The sequence below is a fragment of the Neoarius graeffei genome, chromosome 18 (genome assembly GCF_027579695.1).
Source record: "Neoarius graeffei isolate fNeoGra1 chromosome 18, fNeoGra1.pri, whole genome shotgun sequence".
Taxonomy (NCBI): Eukaryota; Metazoa; Chordata; class Actinopteri; order Siluriformes; family Ariidae; genus Neoarius; species Neoarius graeffei.
The window spans coordinates 41,238,391-41,256,699 of NC_083586.1; the positions used below are offsets into that span (position 1 = coordinate 41,238,391).

The 18,309-nt window shown below is 40.1% G+C and overlaps 1 protein-coding gene across 1 annotated transcript in view; it reads right to left on the reverse strand.

Moving 5' to 3' along the window:
* cfap58 (cilia and flagella associated protein 58) overlaps positions 1–18,309 on the reverse strand; it is a 370,653-nt gene that overhangs the window by 213,961 nt on the left and 138,383 nt on the right. The window contains exon 11 of the mRNA XM_060898284.1: positions 6,664–6,810. Within this exon, the coding sequence (XP_060754267.1) occupies positions 6,664–6,810 (147 nt within the window). The remainder of the gene's footprint in view (positions 1–6,663; positions 6,811–18,309) is intronic.

Consider the following 18,309-nt stretch of genomic DNA (forward strand, 5'->3'; position numbering starts at 1 on the left):
ATTTGGATGATCCAGAAGAGGATTGGGAGAATGTCATATGGTCAGATGAAACCAAAATAGAACTTTTTGGTAAAAACTCAACGTGTCGTGTTTGGAGGAGAAAGAATGCTGAGTTGCATCCAAAGAACACCATACCTACTGTGAAGCATGGGGGTGGAAACATCATGCTTTGGGGCTGTTTTTCTGCAAAGGGACCAGGACGACTGATCCGTGTAAAGGAAAGAATGAATGGGGCCATGTATCGTGAGATTTTGAGTGAAAACCTCCTTCCATCAGCAAGGGCACTGAAGATGAAACGTGGCTGGGTCTTTCAGCATGACCATGATCCCAAACACACCGCCCGGGCAACGAAGGAGTGGCTTCATAAGAAGCATTTCAAGGTCCTGGAGTGGCCTAGCCAGTCTCCAGATCTCAACCCCATAGAAAATCTTTGGAGGGAGTTGAAAGTCCATGTTGTCCAGCGACAGCCCCAAAACATCACTGCTCTAGAGGAGATCTGCATGGAGGAATGGGCCAAAATGCCAGCAACAGTGTGTGAAAACCTTGTGAAGACTTACAGAAAACGTTTGACCTCTGTCATTGCCAACAAAGGGTATATAACAAAGTACTGAGATGAACTTTTGTTATTGACCAAATACTTATTTTCCACCATAATTTGCAAATAAATTCTTTAAAAATCAGACAATGTGATTTTCTGGATTTTTTTTCTCATTCTGTCTCTAATAGTTGAAGTGTACCTATGATGAAAATTACAGGCCTCTCTCATCTTTTTAAGTGGGAGAACTTGCACAATTGGTGACTGACTAAATACTTTTTTGCCCCACTGTATACTATATTTACTGTATGGACATGGTATCAGAAAACAATTTTATTTATAAGCAGTCGCCACATGTACTCATAGGGTACCTATTTTTTCACAGTGTGTTCGGCTATCGTGTGACGTAGTATAAGCTAAAAAGATGTTGTGACAAGCTTCACATGGCTCAGAGGAAACATGTGGCTTCATTGTACCTGACCAGTACAAACTGTCGTACGTATTATACTCTAAGTGACAGCTAGCTAGTGGGTGGGAATTGATAACAACCAAATTGGGAGAAAATAGGACAAAAAAAAATCCAAAACCATTTTTGAAGTGTCAGCTAAGCCGTAATGTTTAAGTTTATAGCTCTCTCTCTTTCTCTCTGTATCCATTTGCATAGATATAAACCTGGTTTTGTTTGTGGGGCTTGAAGTAATGGCCTGGGAGCATTGCCAAGATGGCCACCAAGCAAAAAGCAAAAGTTTTGAGGACTTATAGCAGCAACAATCTGACATCTCCAAAGAGTATAATGGACAAAAAAAATCCTCCCAGTCAAAAAGGATAATGATACCTGAACTTAAGAAAAATCAAGATTCTATAGTTAGGAATTAAATGTTCTGTTGACCTAGCTGTCCTCTGTAGCTCTAGTTCCATTAAGCAAAGATTTGTTCAGTCTGTTTATACCAAGATTAATAACAGTATTGAACTATATTACTGGTCGGTATAATAGAGACTAATAATGCTGGAGTGCACCTGAAGTCAGGAGTTTGTTCGTTGGACATGTTCATCAAGACTGACCTAGTGTACCTTCCTCTTACAACAATGTATACATACCATGGACATGGAGATGAATTATTGAAACTGTTCATAATAACTGAAAAGAAGGGCTCATGTATTATCATTTAGGCCTTCATGTCAGCTGTTGAATTAGAAAGTCGCAGGTACTCAAAGCCCCTGCAAAACTTCAATATGTTCATCTACCCAAAACTATCCAGAGTGCTTCTTTGTATGTTTTCTCTCTTTCTCCTTCCTCAACATCCATTATTAAAGAGAATGATTTTTGAATCCTCTCTCTCTCTCATTCTTCCTCAATATGATATTGAAATTTATTTGCCTTTGAACTTAAACTCTGCTATTTGATAGAGAGAGATATGAAACCTAATAATGAAAGGATTATGAAAACTGAATCCCATGCTGATGAATAAAAATGACCCTCTCAATGCATGATTCGATTCCATGGATGAACAGAGACCAAGACCAATATGAGAGCTGACAAACTAAACCATGCTATACATTACACGGTCCCATATTTATAAGCGCTGATCTCGGGTCAGCTTTTTGTTTGTCCTTTTGAAGCCTAAAGAATACAACTTAACGAAAGCACCTGATCCCAGGTCAGTACTACTACTCCTCATTATTTATTTATTTAAACCCTGAAATGCAAGTACATGGATTAAAGCAAAAAAAAAATCATCTGACTGAAAAAAAAAAAGCTCCATGTCGTTGGCCCCTACCACGTCAGCGATGCGTCCATTATCCCCTCGGCCCCTACTTACAGTATAGTACATTTACATAATTTTAACAATGACTAAAGCTAAGGCAAGACTTTACCATTGTCATTACTGGCTATAAATGATGAAACATCAAGTTTTCAGCGCAAAGTGCAAATTTATTTCAACAATACTTTAGTAATGCACAACAGTGGTTAAGAGAAAAGTGCAAGTGCAGTTGAACTTGAACCATGCTTTCAAAAGAGTGGAACAGAAAGAAAAATAAGAAAATCTGTTGAAATAAAGCCAGAAAACAAGAAAAGTAAAGTGAAAGTTCACTTTTTCTGCTTCTTCGCAGTGAAGCCAAAGGCATCTAGTTTGGCAACACCTGATGCCTGTTTTTGTTTCTTTTTCCTTGGCACAGCAGCAGGAGCTTGCCATTATCGCCCATTTCATTTCGCCAAGCCCATCTCCACTTATTCTTTACTGTTTTGTCAATGTCTGACACATCTGTGCCTTCATTTAAAAGAAGCGCGTCCATGCTGGCAAAACTGAAAGTAATTTGACGCGCTCTAGTGATGGAAATCGAAGGGCCCATGTCCGGTGAAATATGGCCTTATACGCAGTACTCGAGTTGAGGGGGGATGTGGGGGATGGCATCCCCCTTCTGAAATAAAAATCTCAAATCATCCCCCTTATAAAACAGCCATCCCCCCATCACATCCCTTGTGCCATTTTACCAATTAATGTGGAAATTAGCCTACTATTATTTTAACAAATATTACTACCATTTCAACATTAGAGGCTTTGCGCAGTGATAGCCTACATGTAGCCGGATAAAAAAGACGCATATTTATTTATTCGGTTGCACCTCTCATTCACACCTACAGTACCAGTCAAAAGTTTGGAAACGCCTCTAATTCAGTGGTTTTTCATTATTTTAAAATTTTCTGAATTGTAGATTAATACTAAAGTCAGTCATCGATATTATGAAGAAATATATATGGAATTATTTGGCAAACAAAAAAAGTGTTAATCAAACCAGAATATGTTTTATATTTTAGATTCTTCAAAGTAGGAACCTTTTGCTTAGATGACAGCTTTGCACATCTTGGCATTTTCTCAGTCAGCTTTATGAGGTAGTCACCTGGAGTGGCTTTCAGTTTACAGCTGTGCCTTGTCAAGAGTTAATTTCTTGAATTTCTTGACCTCTTAATGTGTTTGAGACCATCAGTTGTGTTGTGAAGAGGTAGAGTTGGTATACAGTGAATGGCCCTATTTGAGTACTGCTCTAATCCATATTATGCCAAGAACTACTCAACTAAGTAAAGAAAAATGACAGTCCATCATTACTTTAAGAAATGAAGGTCAGTCAGTCCGAAAAAATTTGGGATGAGTTGGACCGCAGAGTGAAGGCAAAGCAGCCAACGAGTGCTCAGCACCTCTGGGAACTCCTTTGAGGCTGTTGGAAAACCATTTCGAGTGATTACCTCATGAAGCTGATTGAGAGAATGTCAAGAATGTGCAAAGCTGTAATCAAAGCAAAAGGTGCCTACTTTAGGGTGGGGTTTACATTAGATCATATCAGCGGATCATCAGATTAACGTTTTTAAAACTATTACCGTGCACACAGCAACGCCAATACACGATTCGCGTGCACACAGCAACGCCAATACATGGATACGCTCGGCTCCGCAGGCATCCTGCGCTCCAAATCACTCCGCCCTGAACAGCGAGTGCCCTCTGGAGGGTGCGCACTCCGGCCCTGCGCAGCTCACAGAGCGCGCGAGTGAAGTGCACGAGCAGTGATTCGGGACTCAGCCGCTGTGTGTGTGATCCTAGTGCATATCGGGCATGCGCGTCACTTACCACTTGCAAGTGGAAGGATGGCAAGCCTAAAGACAATCATAACTACACAATGGGCAGTATTTGCATCAGTATTTGCAGTATTTTCATACTTTTATACTCTTTAATGAAAGGTGATACAAGGCGGAAGTCCGCGCCGTTTTTCAGCAGTCGCGTCACATGACCAATCCCAGCGAATCAGGAAGGTGGATGTCACAGTGACGTTGTCCAATGAGACGCCAGCTAGAGCTCAGCACAGCGTATCCGCGTATTCTCAATGTTTACACAGCACCGGACCAGATACGATCTAGATTGAATACGTGGACCCTGGCGGATTCCCGTTTCCCGGCGTTTCCAGGCGTTTTAATGTAAACGGACAGTGCATCCGCGAAGAAAACGAGACAGATACGGTCTAATGTAAACTTGGCCTAAGAATCTAAAATCTAAAACATATTTTGGTTTGATTAACATTTTAAAGTTTACTAAATGATTCCTTACGTGTTGCTGCATAGTCTGGATGACTTCAGTATTCATTTACAATGTAGGAAAAAAAATTTAAAAATAAAAACATCGAATTTGAAGGTGTTTCCAAACTTTTGACTGGTACTGTATACGGAGGTTTCAGTCACTGAAAACAGCTACTTTCGCAAACTCTGGGCAGAGTGGAGATTTCTGAAAACTCCATCTTCAGACACTCGTGTAAATCGGGAAAACGAAGCAACAGTGGGCGAGAGGGCGCGCGTGAATATAATGAGTCATAGGTGTGAATCTTTCACCGAATGCCAACTGTCCCGGTTCTTCATGAAATCGCATGCGCACGCACAAATTCATTAGGTTAACTTTCAAATAACTGTTCTTGTGCACTTGCGACACTGGAGCCACTTTCCTGAATTTTGAGCTTCGGAGTATTGGCTTCCACTGTTTTCTGACCTTTTGTGCTTAGTGAATGAGACACTTCATTACACTCCACTGACTGACTTCCAATTCCGGACTTTTTTGAAAATGTAAACTATAGGCCTACGAGATGTTTTTTTGGGACTTAATTCGCGTTGCTCCTTCACTATTAATTTTTGAGACTGACGAGGCAGTAAATACTATGGAATTATTTTCTCCTTACTATGAAGTTTGGCATCTTAAATGAGTGTCGGGAAATCTTGCAGCCCGACTCTGCAGCCTCCAATGTTTAAGCGAACTGCTGAAACCATAATGTTTAAAGATTAAATTATAGGCTAATCAAACCAAAGAAAAATACAGCCTTTCCAGAACATTGTCTGCCGAAGCCTGTTTAACCTACAAAAGGCTTAATAGCATAGATCTTGCTGTGACTTCAACAGGGCTGTTTAGATTTTTTACCTGATCACCTTTCAATAGGCAAATATCATTATTATTATTACTACTACTACTACAATAGGCCTAGTATTAGTAGTAGGCAAGTAGTTGCCTAGTAGTAGGACAGCCAGATTGTTTCATCAGTGGAGCCGCCGTTAAAAGGACACTGATGCGGAGCGCCGCGGCTCGCCTCGGGGTGAATCATGTCCCGAGGCGCGGGGCTGGCCCGCCCTGGCAGCGCTGGTTCGTTGGGGAAAGGGCAGAGGTCACTGGCTGCCAAGTTTGGGGAGGCTGGGACCTCCCCTGGCCGAGTTACGAGCGTGCAAAGCCGGGCTGGAGCCGCCGATAGAAACGAAACTCAAGCCGAGCACCGCGGTTCGCTGCTTACGCCTAGCCTCCCTGGGACTAGACAGTAGCGTAGGCTGTATTTATTTATTTATTTATTTATTTATTTATTTATGCCTATCTAGCGCAACAACTTATTCCTTTACATATACTCGAAAGGGTTCAACAACAGGCAATCACAGCAGCTTGGTGAAGTTCTAAATCACATTGGTGTCAGACCTATGGGCCTACCCCCTTTTTTTTTCTTCCTCGGATCTGCATCAATCTCATTATTGACCTTTAGCGCTCCCAGTTGAAGGAAATCTGTCGTAGTGACGGAAAACTTTAATCCATGCAAGTATAATACTTTTCTTTTGTATATTTTTGTCTACAAAGAAGGGGAAAATGCCCCCCCCAACACACACACACACACACACACACACACACACACACACACACACACACACACACACACACAGGACACCCCCAATGCAATCAAAACTACATACAACACGAAGTTGCCTGAGGGACAAGAAAAGCACATTTGATTAGCTGAAAGAGCCAGATTTAACAGAACAGACCAGCATGAATTGATATATAGCACTCAGCTGTTATAATGGCCTCTAAAGTGCACTTTAAAAAAAAAATACAAAATGGAATAGTTCTTAGAAAAGGTAAAAAAAAAAAAAAAAACAATGGTGCCAAATCAAGAAGCTAGACAGGGTGCAGTGGGTGACTTGCAGAAGTAGAGAATAAAATCGACAGACTGAAAAGTTAGTGCTATGACAGGAGTAAATAGAAAAGGGGAATAGAACAAGGTAAGTTTTTTTTTTTTAAGTTTGGTGAAAACAGAGAGGATTAGGAGTGATATTGTACCTTAAGAGCTTCCTTTTCTTTTTCTGTGCGCTGGAACTCTAGATGCTCTTTGACCAGTGCTGCCTCTTTACTCTTGATCTCCTCTGTGAGCTGACTGTTCTCTTGGATCATGGACTTCATCTTGCGTTTCATATCCATGATGTCATGCTGTATACACACACACACACGCAAAGATGAGATGAGATGACCAATAAAAAAGAAAGAAAATGCCTGACACATAAACAAAAACACAGAACAATGCAGAACAACACACAAGCACAACCAGGTGTACACACTCAACTGCATACACAAAAATAAACGACACAGACACGGGTTGGTGTATATGCATACACGCTTACAGATTAAAGGAAAAACTGGTGGCTCTGTCATGCTGTAGGAGGCATTTATTTTGGTTCGGCTTCACTTGTCTCCTTAAGCTGGTTTTAGATTCTATTAGTTTCCGCAGTCTTTTAAGTTTATTACCTGCCACAGTGTGGGAGATGATCCTAATAAAATCTTGGTTGATTCTATCACAGACTGGGCGATAACATCTTTTCTCCGCATTAGCTTATACGATGAAGAGCCTTTAACAATAGATGTGAGATTAAAGAATATGACTATTTTCTACTTCCATCATCAACCAACATGATCTGGGCTCATATGGAAAATGGGGTTGCATAAACAGAAACATTCTTCAAAGTGAGCTCGAGGTAAAAAGGATTTTTTTTTTCCTGTCCATTAACGTTTTATTTGCAGTTCCCAATTTGCACTACCACATTTGTAGTTGTTCCGTGAGTTTCGCTTCATCCTGTTCTGTCCTCTTATTGGTTGCTTTTAGATGAGCGTTGTAGCAGTAGTCACACACTGAGATGTGGCTGTCTTTGGTCACAGTGCTACTAAATTGGCTGCCTGTGCACATGGCATTATGCTTTCTGAGATCACCAGTGTCAATCTGTGACCAAGGGATGAAAATGTAAAACATATGATTATGCTACTTTCTGTGATTATTGTCAAAGGAAAGAATAAAACAAGGCTTTATAAGCAGTTTTATACAGTATAACAGTTGATACGAAAAATCTACTTGTATCTTTTCCCACCTTTAATGTGAACAAGCAAACGTTTCAGAGAAAAAAAGGAAAAGATAAAACCTATAATAACCTGGTTGCACAACTGTGTATATCCCTTAAAGTGCACATCTTGGGTATATTTAGGTGCAAGATCAATGTAACTGTCTTATTTTATATTACACTTTGGTCAAATATCTGTCACATTTTGCATTTTGTGCAATTTTTTTACCTCGCGCAATACCAGTAAAATTCAGTTGAACTCAAGCCATTTGAGGCGAATTGGTCCGCCTCTGAAAGAACTTGGCATTTGGATTTCCCGGCAAACATTGATTTTCATGACGTCACGTGCGGGACGCCTCCTTCTGAATCCCACGTCAGCCTTGGTTTGTTTATGAGAATACGACCTGGTGGTTTTCTGCAAATTTCTTCAATGTTATCACATAATTATTAAAATGGTTAACAGATGTATCATAGGAGGGTGTAGCAACACCAATCATGATGGGATTAGTACTCATCGTTTTCCAAAATACCGGACAATGAGAGAGAAATGGGAGCGCTTCGTGCGAGGCACCCGGAAAAAGCCGAGGACCAAAGCAGAGCCAAGAAAAAGACCAAGAAAACTGGCGATTCACAAGTTGACTGTTGCCAGGGTAAGAAATAAGAGAGACTGTACTCTAAATTAGGTGTTCCTGTGTTTGTGTGGTACACGAATAATGCTATTTATTGACACACACAAAAGTAAACAACACGAAAGCGCTGGGCGATAATACACTTACTTCACATGTATCAAGGGACATGCGTGTCAGGGCTTGAGATCTTGGGACCTGTCAAACACAGTAAATGTATATACAACCCTGCTTAGCCGATTCCATGTGTGTAGCTTATGAAATCTTTCTCCTACAGTAGCCAGTACTCTTCTAAATGAAGAAATATATCAATACATAATAGTAATTAGAAAAAATATGATTTATGTAACAATAGATAGATGAGCATTGATACATGAATCCATGGGTTTAGAAGCTCAGGCAACAATTCCATATTTCAATGCAAAATCGCTAGTTGCTAAACTTGGTCTACACAGACTGTGTGCACTGAATCCATGCAAGCTCTATCAGCCTGCTGGCGGATCCGCACGTGACGTCACGAATTTGGCTCCAGACTCCCTTGGGATTTTTCCAGACACGTTTTGTTATTTTATTTTTTTCTGCTGTAGACAGATGGCCTTGTGCAAAATTACCCTTCTGGATGAGTGTGTAAAGGGACATACTTTCATATAAAAAAACCCCACTAAATTGGTCCAATATATGCACTTTAAAGGTAAACTGACTTTCAGATTTTTCAGGTTGAGATCAGAAAAAGAATTTTCCCCGATTCCCTGAAATTTTATTCATTTTTTTAATACAACAATTAATGACTTTAGGGCCACGTGGCCCTAAATTCTCCGCTATTATTTCTTGCTTCACCGTGATGCAATACAAGATACTACATCAAGGATCACATAGTGGGCTTTCTCCGTTTGTGCAAGGCATTGTGGGATACAAATTTGAAACAGGAGTGGAAAATGGAGGATGCGAATGAAACATTGAAGACTGACTACAGTAAGGGAAAGCGAGAAGAAAAAGCATTATGTTGCGAAGGAAAGGAAACGCAGGACCAAACTAATAAATATCGGCGGTCAGCGAGCACCTTGGTGTGATCAGCTGTTCGTTTAGTGATAGAATGATGTAACTGTCAGTGCACGGTCAAGGTAAACCTGTAGATGGTAGGAATGCAACACTGCATTCCAGCTGCCGTAAAATCCAAGAGAAGATGACGCCGAAAGGTAAATATGCACGTGTACACCAGACTTCCTCGTCTGCTTGACTGCGCGAAGCAAGCGATTTCATGCACATTATTTGCAAGGGAATCCCCTCAGATTAAATAACTTCCCAGCCACAGGATGGCCTGTTTTTTTTTTTTTTTTTTTTAGATATTACAGAAATGAACATACAACCCCGATTCCAAAAAAGTTGGGACAAAATAAAAATTGTAAATAAAAACGGAATGCAATGATGTGGAAGTTTCAAAATTCCATATTTTATTCAGAATAAATAAATGACATATCAAATATTTAAACTGAGAAAGTGTATCATTTAAAGAGAAAAATTAGCTGATTTTAATTTCATGACAACAACACATCTCAAAAAAGTTGGGACAAGGCCATGTTTACCACTGTGAGACATCCCCTTTTCTCTTTACAACAGTCTGTAAATGTCTGGGGACTGAGGAGACAAGTTGCTCAAGTTTAGGGATAGGAATGTTAACCCATTCTTGTCTAATGTAGGATTCTAGTTGCTCAACTGTCTTAGGTCTTTTTTGTCGTATCTTCTGTTTTATGATGCACCAAATGTTTTCTATGGGTGAAAGATCTGGACTGCAGGCTGGCCAGTTCAGTACCCGGACCCTTCTTCTACGCAGCCATGATGCTGTAATTGATGCAGTATGTGGTTTGGCATTGTCATGTTGGAAAATGCAAGGTCTTCCCTGAAAGAGACATCGTCTGGATGGGAGCATATGTTGCTCTAGAACCTGGATATACCTTTCAGCATTGATGGTGTCTTTCCAGATGTGTAAGCTGCCCATGCCACACGCACTAATGCAACCCCATACCATCAGAAATGCAGGCTTCTGAACTGAGCGCTGATAACAACTTGGGTCATCCTTCTCCTCTTTAGTCCGAATGACACGGCGTCCCTGATTTCCATAAAGAACTTCACATTTTGATTCGTCTGACCACAGAACAGTTTTCCACTTTGCCACAGTCCATTTTAAATGAGCCTTGGCCCAGAGAAGACGTCTGCGCTTCTGGATCATGTTTAGATACGGCTTCTTCTTTGAACTATAGAGTTTTAGCTGGCAACTGCAGATAGCACGGTGAATTGTGTTCACAGATAATGTTCTCTGGAAATATTCCTGAGCCCATTTTGTGATTTCCGATACAGAAGCATGCCTGTATGTGATGCAGTGCCGTCTAAGGGCCCGAAGATCATGGGCACCCAGTATGGTTTTCCAGCCTTGACCCTTACGCACAGAGATTCTTCCAGATTCTCTGAATCTTTTGATGATATTATGCACTGTAGATGATGATATGTTCAAACTCTTTGCAATTTTACACTGTCGAGCTCCTTTCTGATATTGCTCCACTATTTGTCAGCGCAGAATTAGGGGGATTGATGATCCTCTTCCCATCTTTACTTCTGAGAGCCGCTGCCACTCCAAGATGCTCTTTTAATACCCAGTCATGTTAATGACCTATTGCCAATTGACCTAATGAGTTGCAATTTGGTCCTCCAGCTGTTCCTTTTTTGTACCTTTAACTTTTCCAGCCTCTTATTGCCCCTGTCCCAACTTTTTTGAGATGTGTTGCTGTCATGAAATTTCAAATGAGCCAATATTTGGTATGAAATTTCAAAATGTCTCTCTTTCGACATTTGATATGTTGTCTATGCTCTATTGTGAATACAATATCAGTTTTTGAGATTTGTAAATTATTGCATTCCATTTTTATTTACAAATTGTACTTTGTCCCAACTTTTTTGGACTCGGGGTTGTATATCACAATGACCAAATTTCAGAGGGAACTAAATTTCACTGGTTTTATGAAATCGAAAGGCCGTCTACTTTTAAGTAATACTTTGTTAAAGCACCATTTGCTTGTAATACAGCTCTCTGTGTTTCTGGCACGGGCTATTGCTCTAAGACAACGAGGGAGGCTCAGCCTCCTCTAAAAATGACGAACATCGTGTAGAATGAATTGTGCTCGGCTTATGTTATAGCCGACCTTATAACATCAGATCCAGAACCATAGAAATACATGTGCTCAACCCAACTACAGTGCGAAACCATTCCGTTATAACTTTCCCCAGTTCGCCTAATGTGTGCGTGAGTTTTTCCCCCTCGTGACAGCGCGATGCAGCCCAGCCTCAGTGGATTGGGAGCTATGTGCTTGTCAATCTCAAAATGCAAGACGATTATTGGACAAATACTGCGAAAATGCCCGCCCACGGAGTCTCATGGACTCCCAGCCTCAATGGACTTCAACGGCATTTGGGAGCTATGTGCTTTTCAATCTTAAAATGCAAGACGGTTATTGGACAAATACTGCGAAAATGCCCGCCCACGGACTCCCAGCCTCACATGGGAGGGACATGGCAGTTTCCGCGAGGAGACTGGTGATTGGTGAAAGCGGCCGGATATTTTCTTTGATTGAAAGCTCGTTTCAACTATAGACAGGCAGCGGTACAGTGTTGCCAGATTGGGCTGTTTTAAGTGCATTTTGGCGAGTTTTGAGCATATTTTGGGCTGGATAACGTCAGCAGTATCTGGCAACATCAGTTCAGTCCCATGCGGATTCGCAAGTGCTGTGGTGTATTGTAAGAGATCGGCTTACATTTCGATTTCATTCATTACATACGGTTTCTACCAGCTTTTTTAGTTTGTATATATTTTCATTGTAAATAAAGTGTAAATATAGTGTTGTCAAGTTTGCTATCTTAGTTCCAGAAATTTCATTTATTTGAGTGACTGAACTTGAACTTGAGGGGGCTAGTCAGCTAGCAAGAAAGCTGCGCACGGATGCCAAGCATTGCTGATTTAATTTTGGCGAAGCCATTTGCCAGTCTTCCTTTCGAGGAAAAAATAAAAATTAAAGAGCAGGGTAGACCAACGACTCAAACTGACTTGGTGAAAAAGGTAGGGAATAATACTTGTTCCTTTCAGCTCTCCTGGTATGAGAAAGTGAATTGGCTAACAGCAAGTGACCCACATCAACAACAGTAAATAGGCTACTTTAGTAATATGTCATGGATGGACCAAAAATATAGAATCTATTTAAAATGTTTATGCTGAGTATATTATATTGGAATATATATTTTTCTGGATATGAATTAAACACCGCTACAATTTGGAAAACATTTTTAAACAAAAACACAGCCGAGGTCAATTTTTAAACAACATGCCACAATTTTAAAATATAAAATGTTAAAATATCCCCCCCCCCAACACCACCACCATCATGTATATTGGACAGTAGGCTAATGGGCCAAAAGAACCTGTTATTTCACAGTTTGTGACGCTGCCAACAATCAGCCAGATCAGAGGCAAGAGTATGGGCAAAATTGATGTGTTTTTTCTTTTTTCTTTTAAAATCTGGAAATATCGTAACTGACCAGCCTCCCCTGTTTGAAAGACTACCAGCTGCCACTGGTTTCTGGGTAAGAGTTTACCAACTTAGTATGTCTTGAGTTGCAATTTTATTCTAGTATTTCTTGCAAAAATGCTCCAGGTCTATCAAATTGTGAAGGGATCTCCTGTGCACAGCTCTCTTCGAGTCATTCCACAGGGTTCTGAAAGGATTTAGATATGGCTCTGGCCAGACAGACTCTTCCAAAATGTTGATCATCTTCTGAAGAAATTCCTTTGTTGACTTGGATTTGTTATTTTGGTGATTTGTTGTGAGGAAAAGCGGAAGAGAGACAGTCATGTTGTGTGATACTGCCACTACCATGCTTCATCATGGGTATGGTGTACCTTGGGATTTGGCTGTCTTGTTTTTTTTTTTTGGTTGTTTTTTTTATTTTTTTTATTTTTTTGCGCCAAACATATCTTTTAGAACTATACCCCAAAATACCTACCTTGGTCTCATCAGACGAGAACACATTTTGTCACATGCTTCGGGGTGATTTAGGCAGGCTTGGACGTTTCTATCTAGCCACCCTACCCTATAGTCCAGATGTGAAGAATATGAGATTGTTGTCACATGCATGGAATGACCAGTACTTGCCAGATCTTCCTGTAGCTCCTTTAATACTGCTGTAGGTCTCTTGGCAGCCTCTCTGATAAGCTTTCATTGTGTCCTTTTGGGACTTCCTGTTCTTGGTCATGTCATGGTGGTGCTCTATTTTCCCCATTTTGTTAATGATGGCATTCACAGTGTTTCATGGTACATCTAATTTTTATTTTTGTAAATCCTGTTGTACCCCACTTCTGATCAATACCTTTCAGCAGTGAGATCCCGTACGTGCTTTGTAAGCTGTCTCTGGAACATGGCTTCAGCAGTCGAATGAAACCAAGAAGAGGTCAAGAAAATCCTACAGAAGTTGTTGATCTTCATTGGGGTTAATCAGAATCACTTTGTTGATGAAAGGCATATGAACATGAGTTTACTGAGTAGTCACATGCTCCATTATATTATCAGGCATGAAAACGGGTCAGGGGTGAAAAAGGTGAGAAGGGTGCGCGAGTGGTGACGTGGCCTCTGGTGTTGTTTTATTTTGTTTGGGGGGTCCTCCCCCAGAATAAATATTATAGCCTCCTTACTAAGTATACTGTATTGACATTTGCACAAGGACATACAGAACAAATGCATGTAGTTATAGTGAAATTATGCCCTGGAAAAAAATGCGAATAATAGAACGAAGAAAGTGGAACACACAAGGAATAGTGATCATTTTTTCCTTTTATTTGCCTGGACCACCAGTGTCTCCATGGCCCGCTTTTGCCGAGTTGCCACATGTTTCAGCCTTGCCCGCTTCTCTCCTTCAGCAGTCTGTTTCTTGGCCTGCTGAGCACTGCAAGTTGCTTGAGAGCCATACTTGCTCTGCTGCTTTTCTTCCTTGTTCACCCTCTGCTGGTGTTTGTATGTGGCTGCTGCAGAGTTAATGTTCTGTCCACTTCCCCAAACTTCACATCCTCCCTTCTAAAGAGCTGCATAGCTGTCTTCCCCCTGGACATCAGCATGTATTTGACCGTCTGTATTGCATTAAATGTTTCCACATTCATGTTGCCACTCCTTTGATCAATTACATCATTCATCAGACTAAATGAGGACTCAACTCTAGGCCCATGAAAGATGGAGAGGCAACACTTAACCAGTGCACTCAGGGAGGGGTACTTGTCTGGTTTGTCGAAGACATGACCCCACCACTCCACGATACTCTCTCCCTCCTTGAAGCTGGGGATGGTCAGGTCAACACTGAACCGCACAAGTTCCCTCTGGATATCCTGGTCTGCTGGCAAGAGGTGCCCCAGCATACCACTCAACCTGCCGAGATATGGAAGTACCTGCAGCTTTCAGTTCTTTTTAAATCAAGGCTGAATACTTTCTTCTTTGCTGCTGTCTTTTATTAAATCAAATTTGAGACTTTTAATTTGATTTCTTTCAGCACGGACAGCACTACAAAATGGTGTCTCCACTATACAGTGCCCTATATAGTGAGTGGCGAGCAATTTCGGACACAGGGATTGTCAAAAGACGCGCGCGCCCTCTTTCGAATGCTGATGTAATCAAGCCGGAAGTTTTGTTTGTTTTGATGGCAAATCAGGAAAGTTTGAAAAAAGTAGGAAATTCAGTCCGATGACTCAATCCAGCTTCCAGCGGTCTGGTCTGCACTCTGACTGATGCATGCACGCTCTGGCCAGCAGGAGAAGAGGCGCGAAATGATGCCGCTTGCCCTTCGCAGCGAGATGTACTTGTCGCTATGGCGTCAATATCAAAGCAGGAGGAGGAGGCGCAAACCGGCACGAACTGTCTATGGGTGCGAAGCGACCTCCTTGCCCTTTGGGTCAATATCAACCCCCCCCCGATTTTTTTTCTCATCGGATCTACACGATTCACGTAGGTCACCCATTTTGGTTTCAAAACGGCGAATTTCGCCGAAAGGTGAGAGATTTTCATGCATGTATTATAAAAGTGTGCACACTTTTCCAACTAGGTTCTTTTTGTTTTGTTTTTGTTTTGTTTTCCAAAAAATATTTCTAATTGTTTTTCACTGGAATTTTGTGAGTTGTGATATCACATTAAAGGTTGAAAGATCTGACATTATTTATCTTTATTTCTTTTTTTTCTTTATATCACAAAACCCTAAATTTTAACAGTGGTGTATAGACTTTTTATATCTACTGTAGGAAAAATAATCCATGATAAGCATTAAATAAACAGTAAATAAACATTAAATTAGTGTCTCTCTACAGAAACCTTCACCATATGGTAACAATTATGTTTTACTTTGTTATATAACAACACATTTGTTAATTAATTTATTATTAACCGAAGATTATGTAGAGCATCCACCATAAAAGCATCTGTGAATGAGCTGTTACTATAGAAATGTACTGTATATCATAGTATGGACATATTAGAACGAGCACATTATTATAAACCTGCCATTTATATTACAGCCGACACTACTGTCAGAGCTGCTGTTATAGAAAACAAATCAAAACCTTCTGACTGATCAGGGGTAGGTTTCCCAAAAGCCTCTTAACGCTAAGAGCATCTTAACTAGGAGAGAGAGTGTTCATTGTGATGCTTGCTCTACCATTTAATGATGATCTTTGTGCTACAATGCTTTTGGGAAACCCACCCCCAGATTTGTGAATTCAATAGTGCTGTTATATAAACATTGATGTTCAACAGCCGGTACTGTTACAATATAATATACACTATCGTAGAAAAATACTGTCACTGCTCCTGCATTTGGAAGAAAGCTGCCTAAGTAAACAGCATTTATGCACTCCTGAGCTAGCAAGCAATAAACAAATTCCATAGGTACACAGCAATACAAGTGATAAATGATGATAAAAGCTTGGTCAAAACTTTTAGAGAAGTATATGTTATAAATATTAAACAACCTGCGCACCCAAACAAAGCATCAGTATTAACATCTAGTCAAAAATACACAAGCCAACAATAAATACACACCACACGATTTACACAACTCATTGCCAAAAAGCCAATTTTCGACTGTAGCCTTATCATTTGACAACAACAGTGTTCAACTAGGACAAGGACAAGTATTCAGACAGGAGCGCATGAGTATATTTTTACTCTTCAAATTCAGGTATTATGATAAAAGAGAGTGGAAGAGTAAATGGAATACAAAATGCAGGAACTGTCCTTTGAAAACGCAGCAAAGGAATCTCTTCCTGTGGCGTCTCATAGTATAACTCTGCTGCTGATTCCTCTTCAGCTCTCTCAAAAGAATCAGTAGTTCAGTAAGACTGCTACCGAGAGTCACTCATTAGGAGAAAGTTGAGTAAGGACTTTAAAACTTAGTTCGATAGATGCAGGAGCCTGCTTCCCACGAGTCAGTAATACACTTTCGTCATAAACTGATATATGGTAAATGCACAGCATATAAACCAAACATGAATGATTTATGAGAAATGAGCGCAACCAATGTGTTTTGGGTAACGCATTTGCTTTCTGATTATTACTATTTTTACCATGCACCACTGAATTCTCCAATCTGATTGGTCAGAAGCTGCTGATTAATTTTCTATAACAACGGAACACAAGTCAATGAGGTATTTCACATCTAAAAAAAAACATATCTAATAGTTAATTATTAATATAATGCACTCCAACTGGTTCAGATATAGAATTTTAATATTGTGACACCTTGATGTTATAACCTGTTAAAGAATCATGGCATCTGTTATCTTTCTTTCATTCTTTCATAATATCATTATAATTATTATATAATTATTCTCTTATATGTTTAATTTGGCCTCATTTTCTATCAAATTTGCTTCAGAAATGAAAGGATTACTGTCCTGAAAACATTAAATGTAGTTATCGGATTTGATTTTTGTTTGTTTGTTTGTTTGTTTGTTTGTTTGTTTGTTATCTCTAGGCTGAGAAGAGTTTCAAGCTGGCTCACTCATTGGTTAGAACTTCATTGCTGGGATGGAAGGCTATGGCAGTGTATATTTATGTAGGAAGTGACAGGTAAATTAACCAATCAGATTTTGATTTATAGTGGGAGGGACCAAAAATATATCACCCTAGGCCTGCTCGAAGGCCAACGCGAGCTTAACCATGAGCCATTCATCAGCAGTGTTAGCGAATGTTAATAAAGCAGTCAAGCCAGTGCTATCAAGAACAAATAGCATAAGCTAAGGAGCAAGAAACTAAGATTTCTGTCTCCAGACTCTTCTTCCAGACATGTACACCACAGTATTTTTCACTAATACTTAAGTATTCATTTCCCTATGTAATTTACTAAGTTACTTTTAAAATCAGCATCGACAACTACACACAACGGAGAGACCTGGCAACCTGCTGCTAATCCCTTGCAAAATCTTTTGCCCTGTTGCTTTTTTGGTGTGTCTGGCTAAGGTTTGGCTGAGCTGAAGTCCCAGCTCTAAGAGTAAAGGTTTGCCACTGAGTATGGTAATATCATTCATAGCACCTAACTAGTTAAGTAGCTTGTCATGTCTGTGAATACCTCATTATTATGGCATAAAATGTATCCTGTCTCCAATTTTCTTTCAATATTAATAGAATCTGGATTTCATTATGAAAGTGAAAGTGTAGGCATTCTGCTGTGCTTTTTGCTATTGTCTCATGAAATTGGTGAAACAACCCTATGAAAAAAATCTATTGTTCAAATAAAAAAAATATATGATTTTCAAACTTTGAGGTATATCTGTTCATTGTAAGCTATATGCAATCACCTTGTACACTTTGTCTTGCAAACCAGACATTTAGCACTTTCTAGACCACTTGGTTTCACAGAAAGAGGCCCTTTGACTCATAAGGCAAACTGACCTTTTTTCC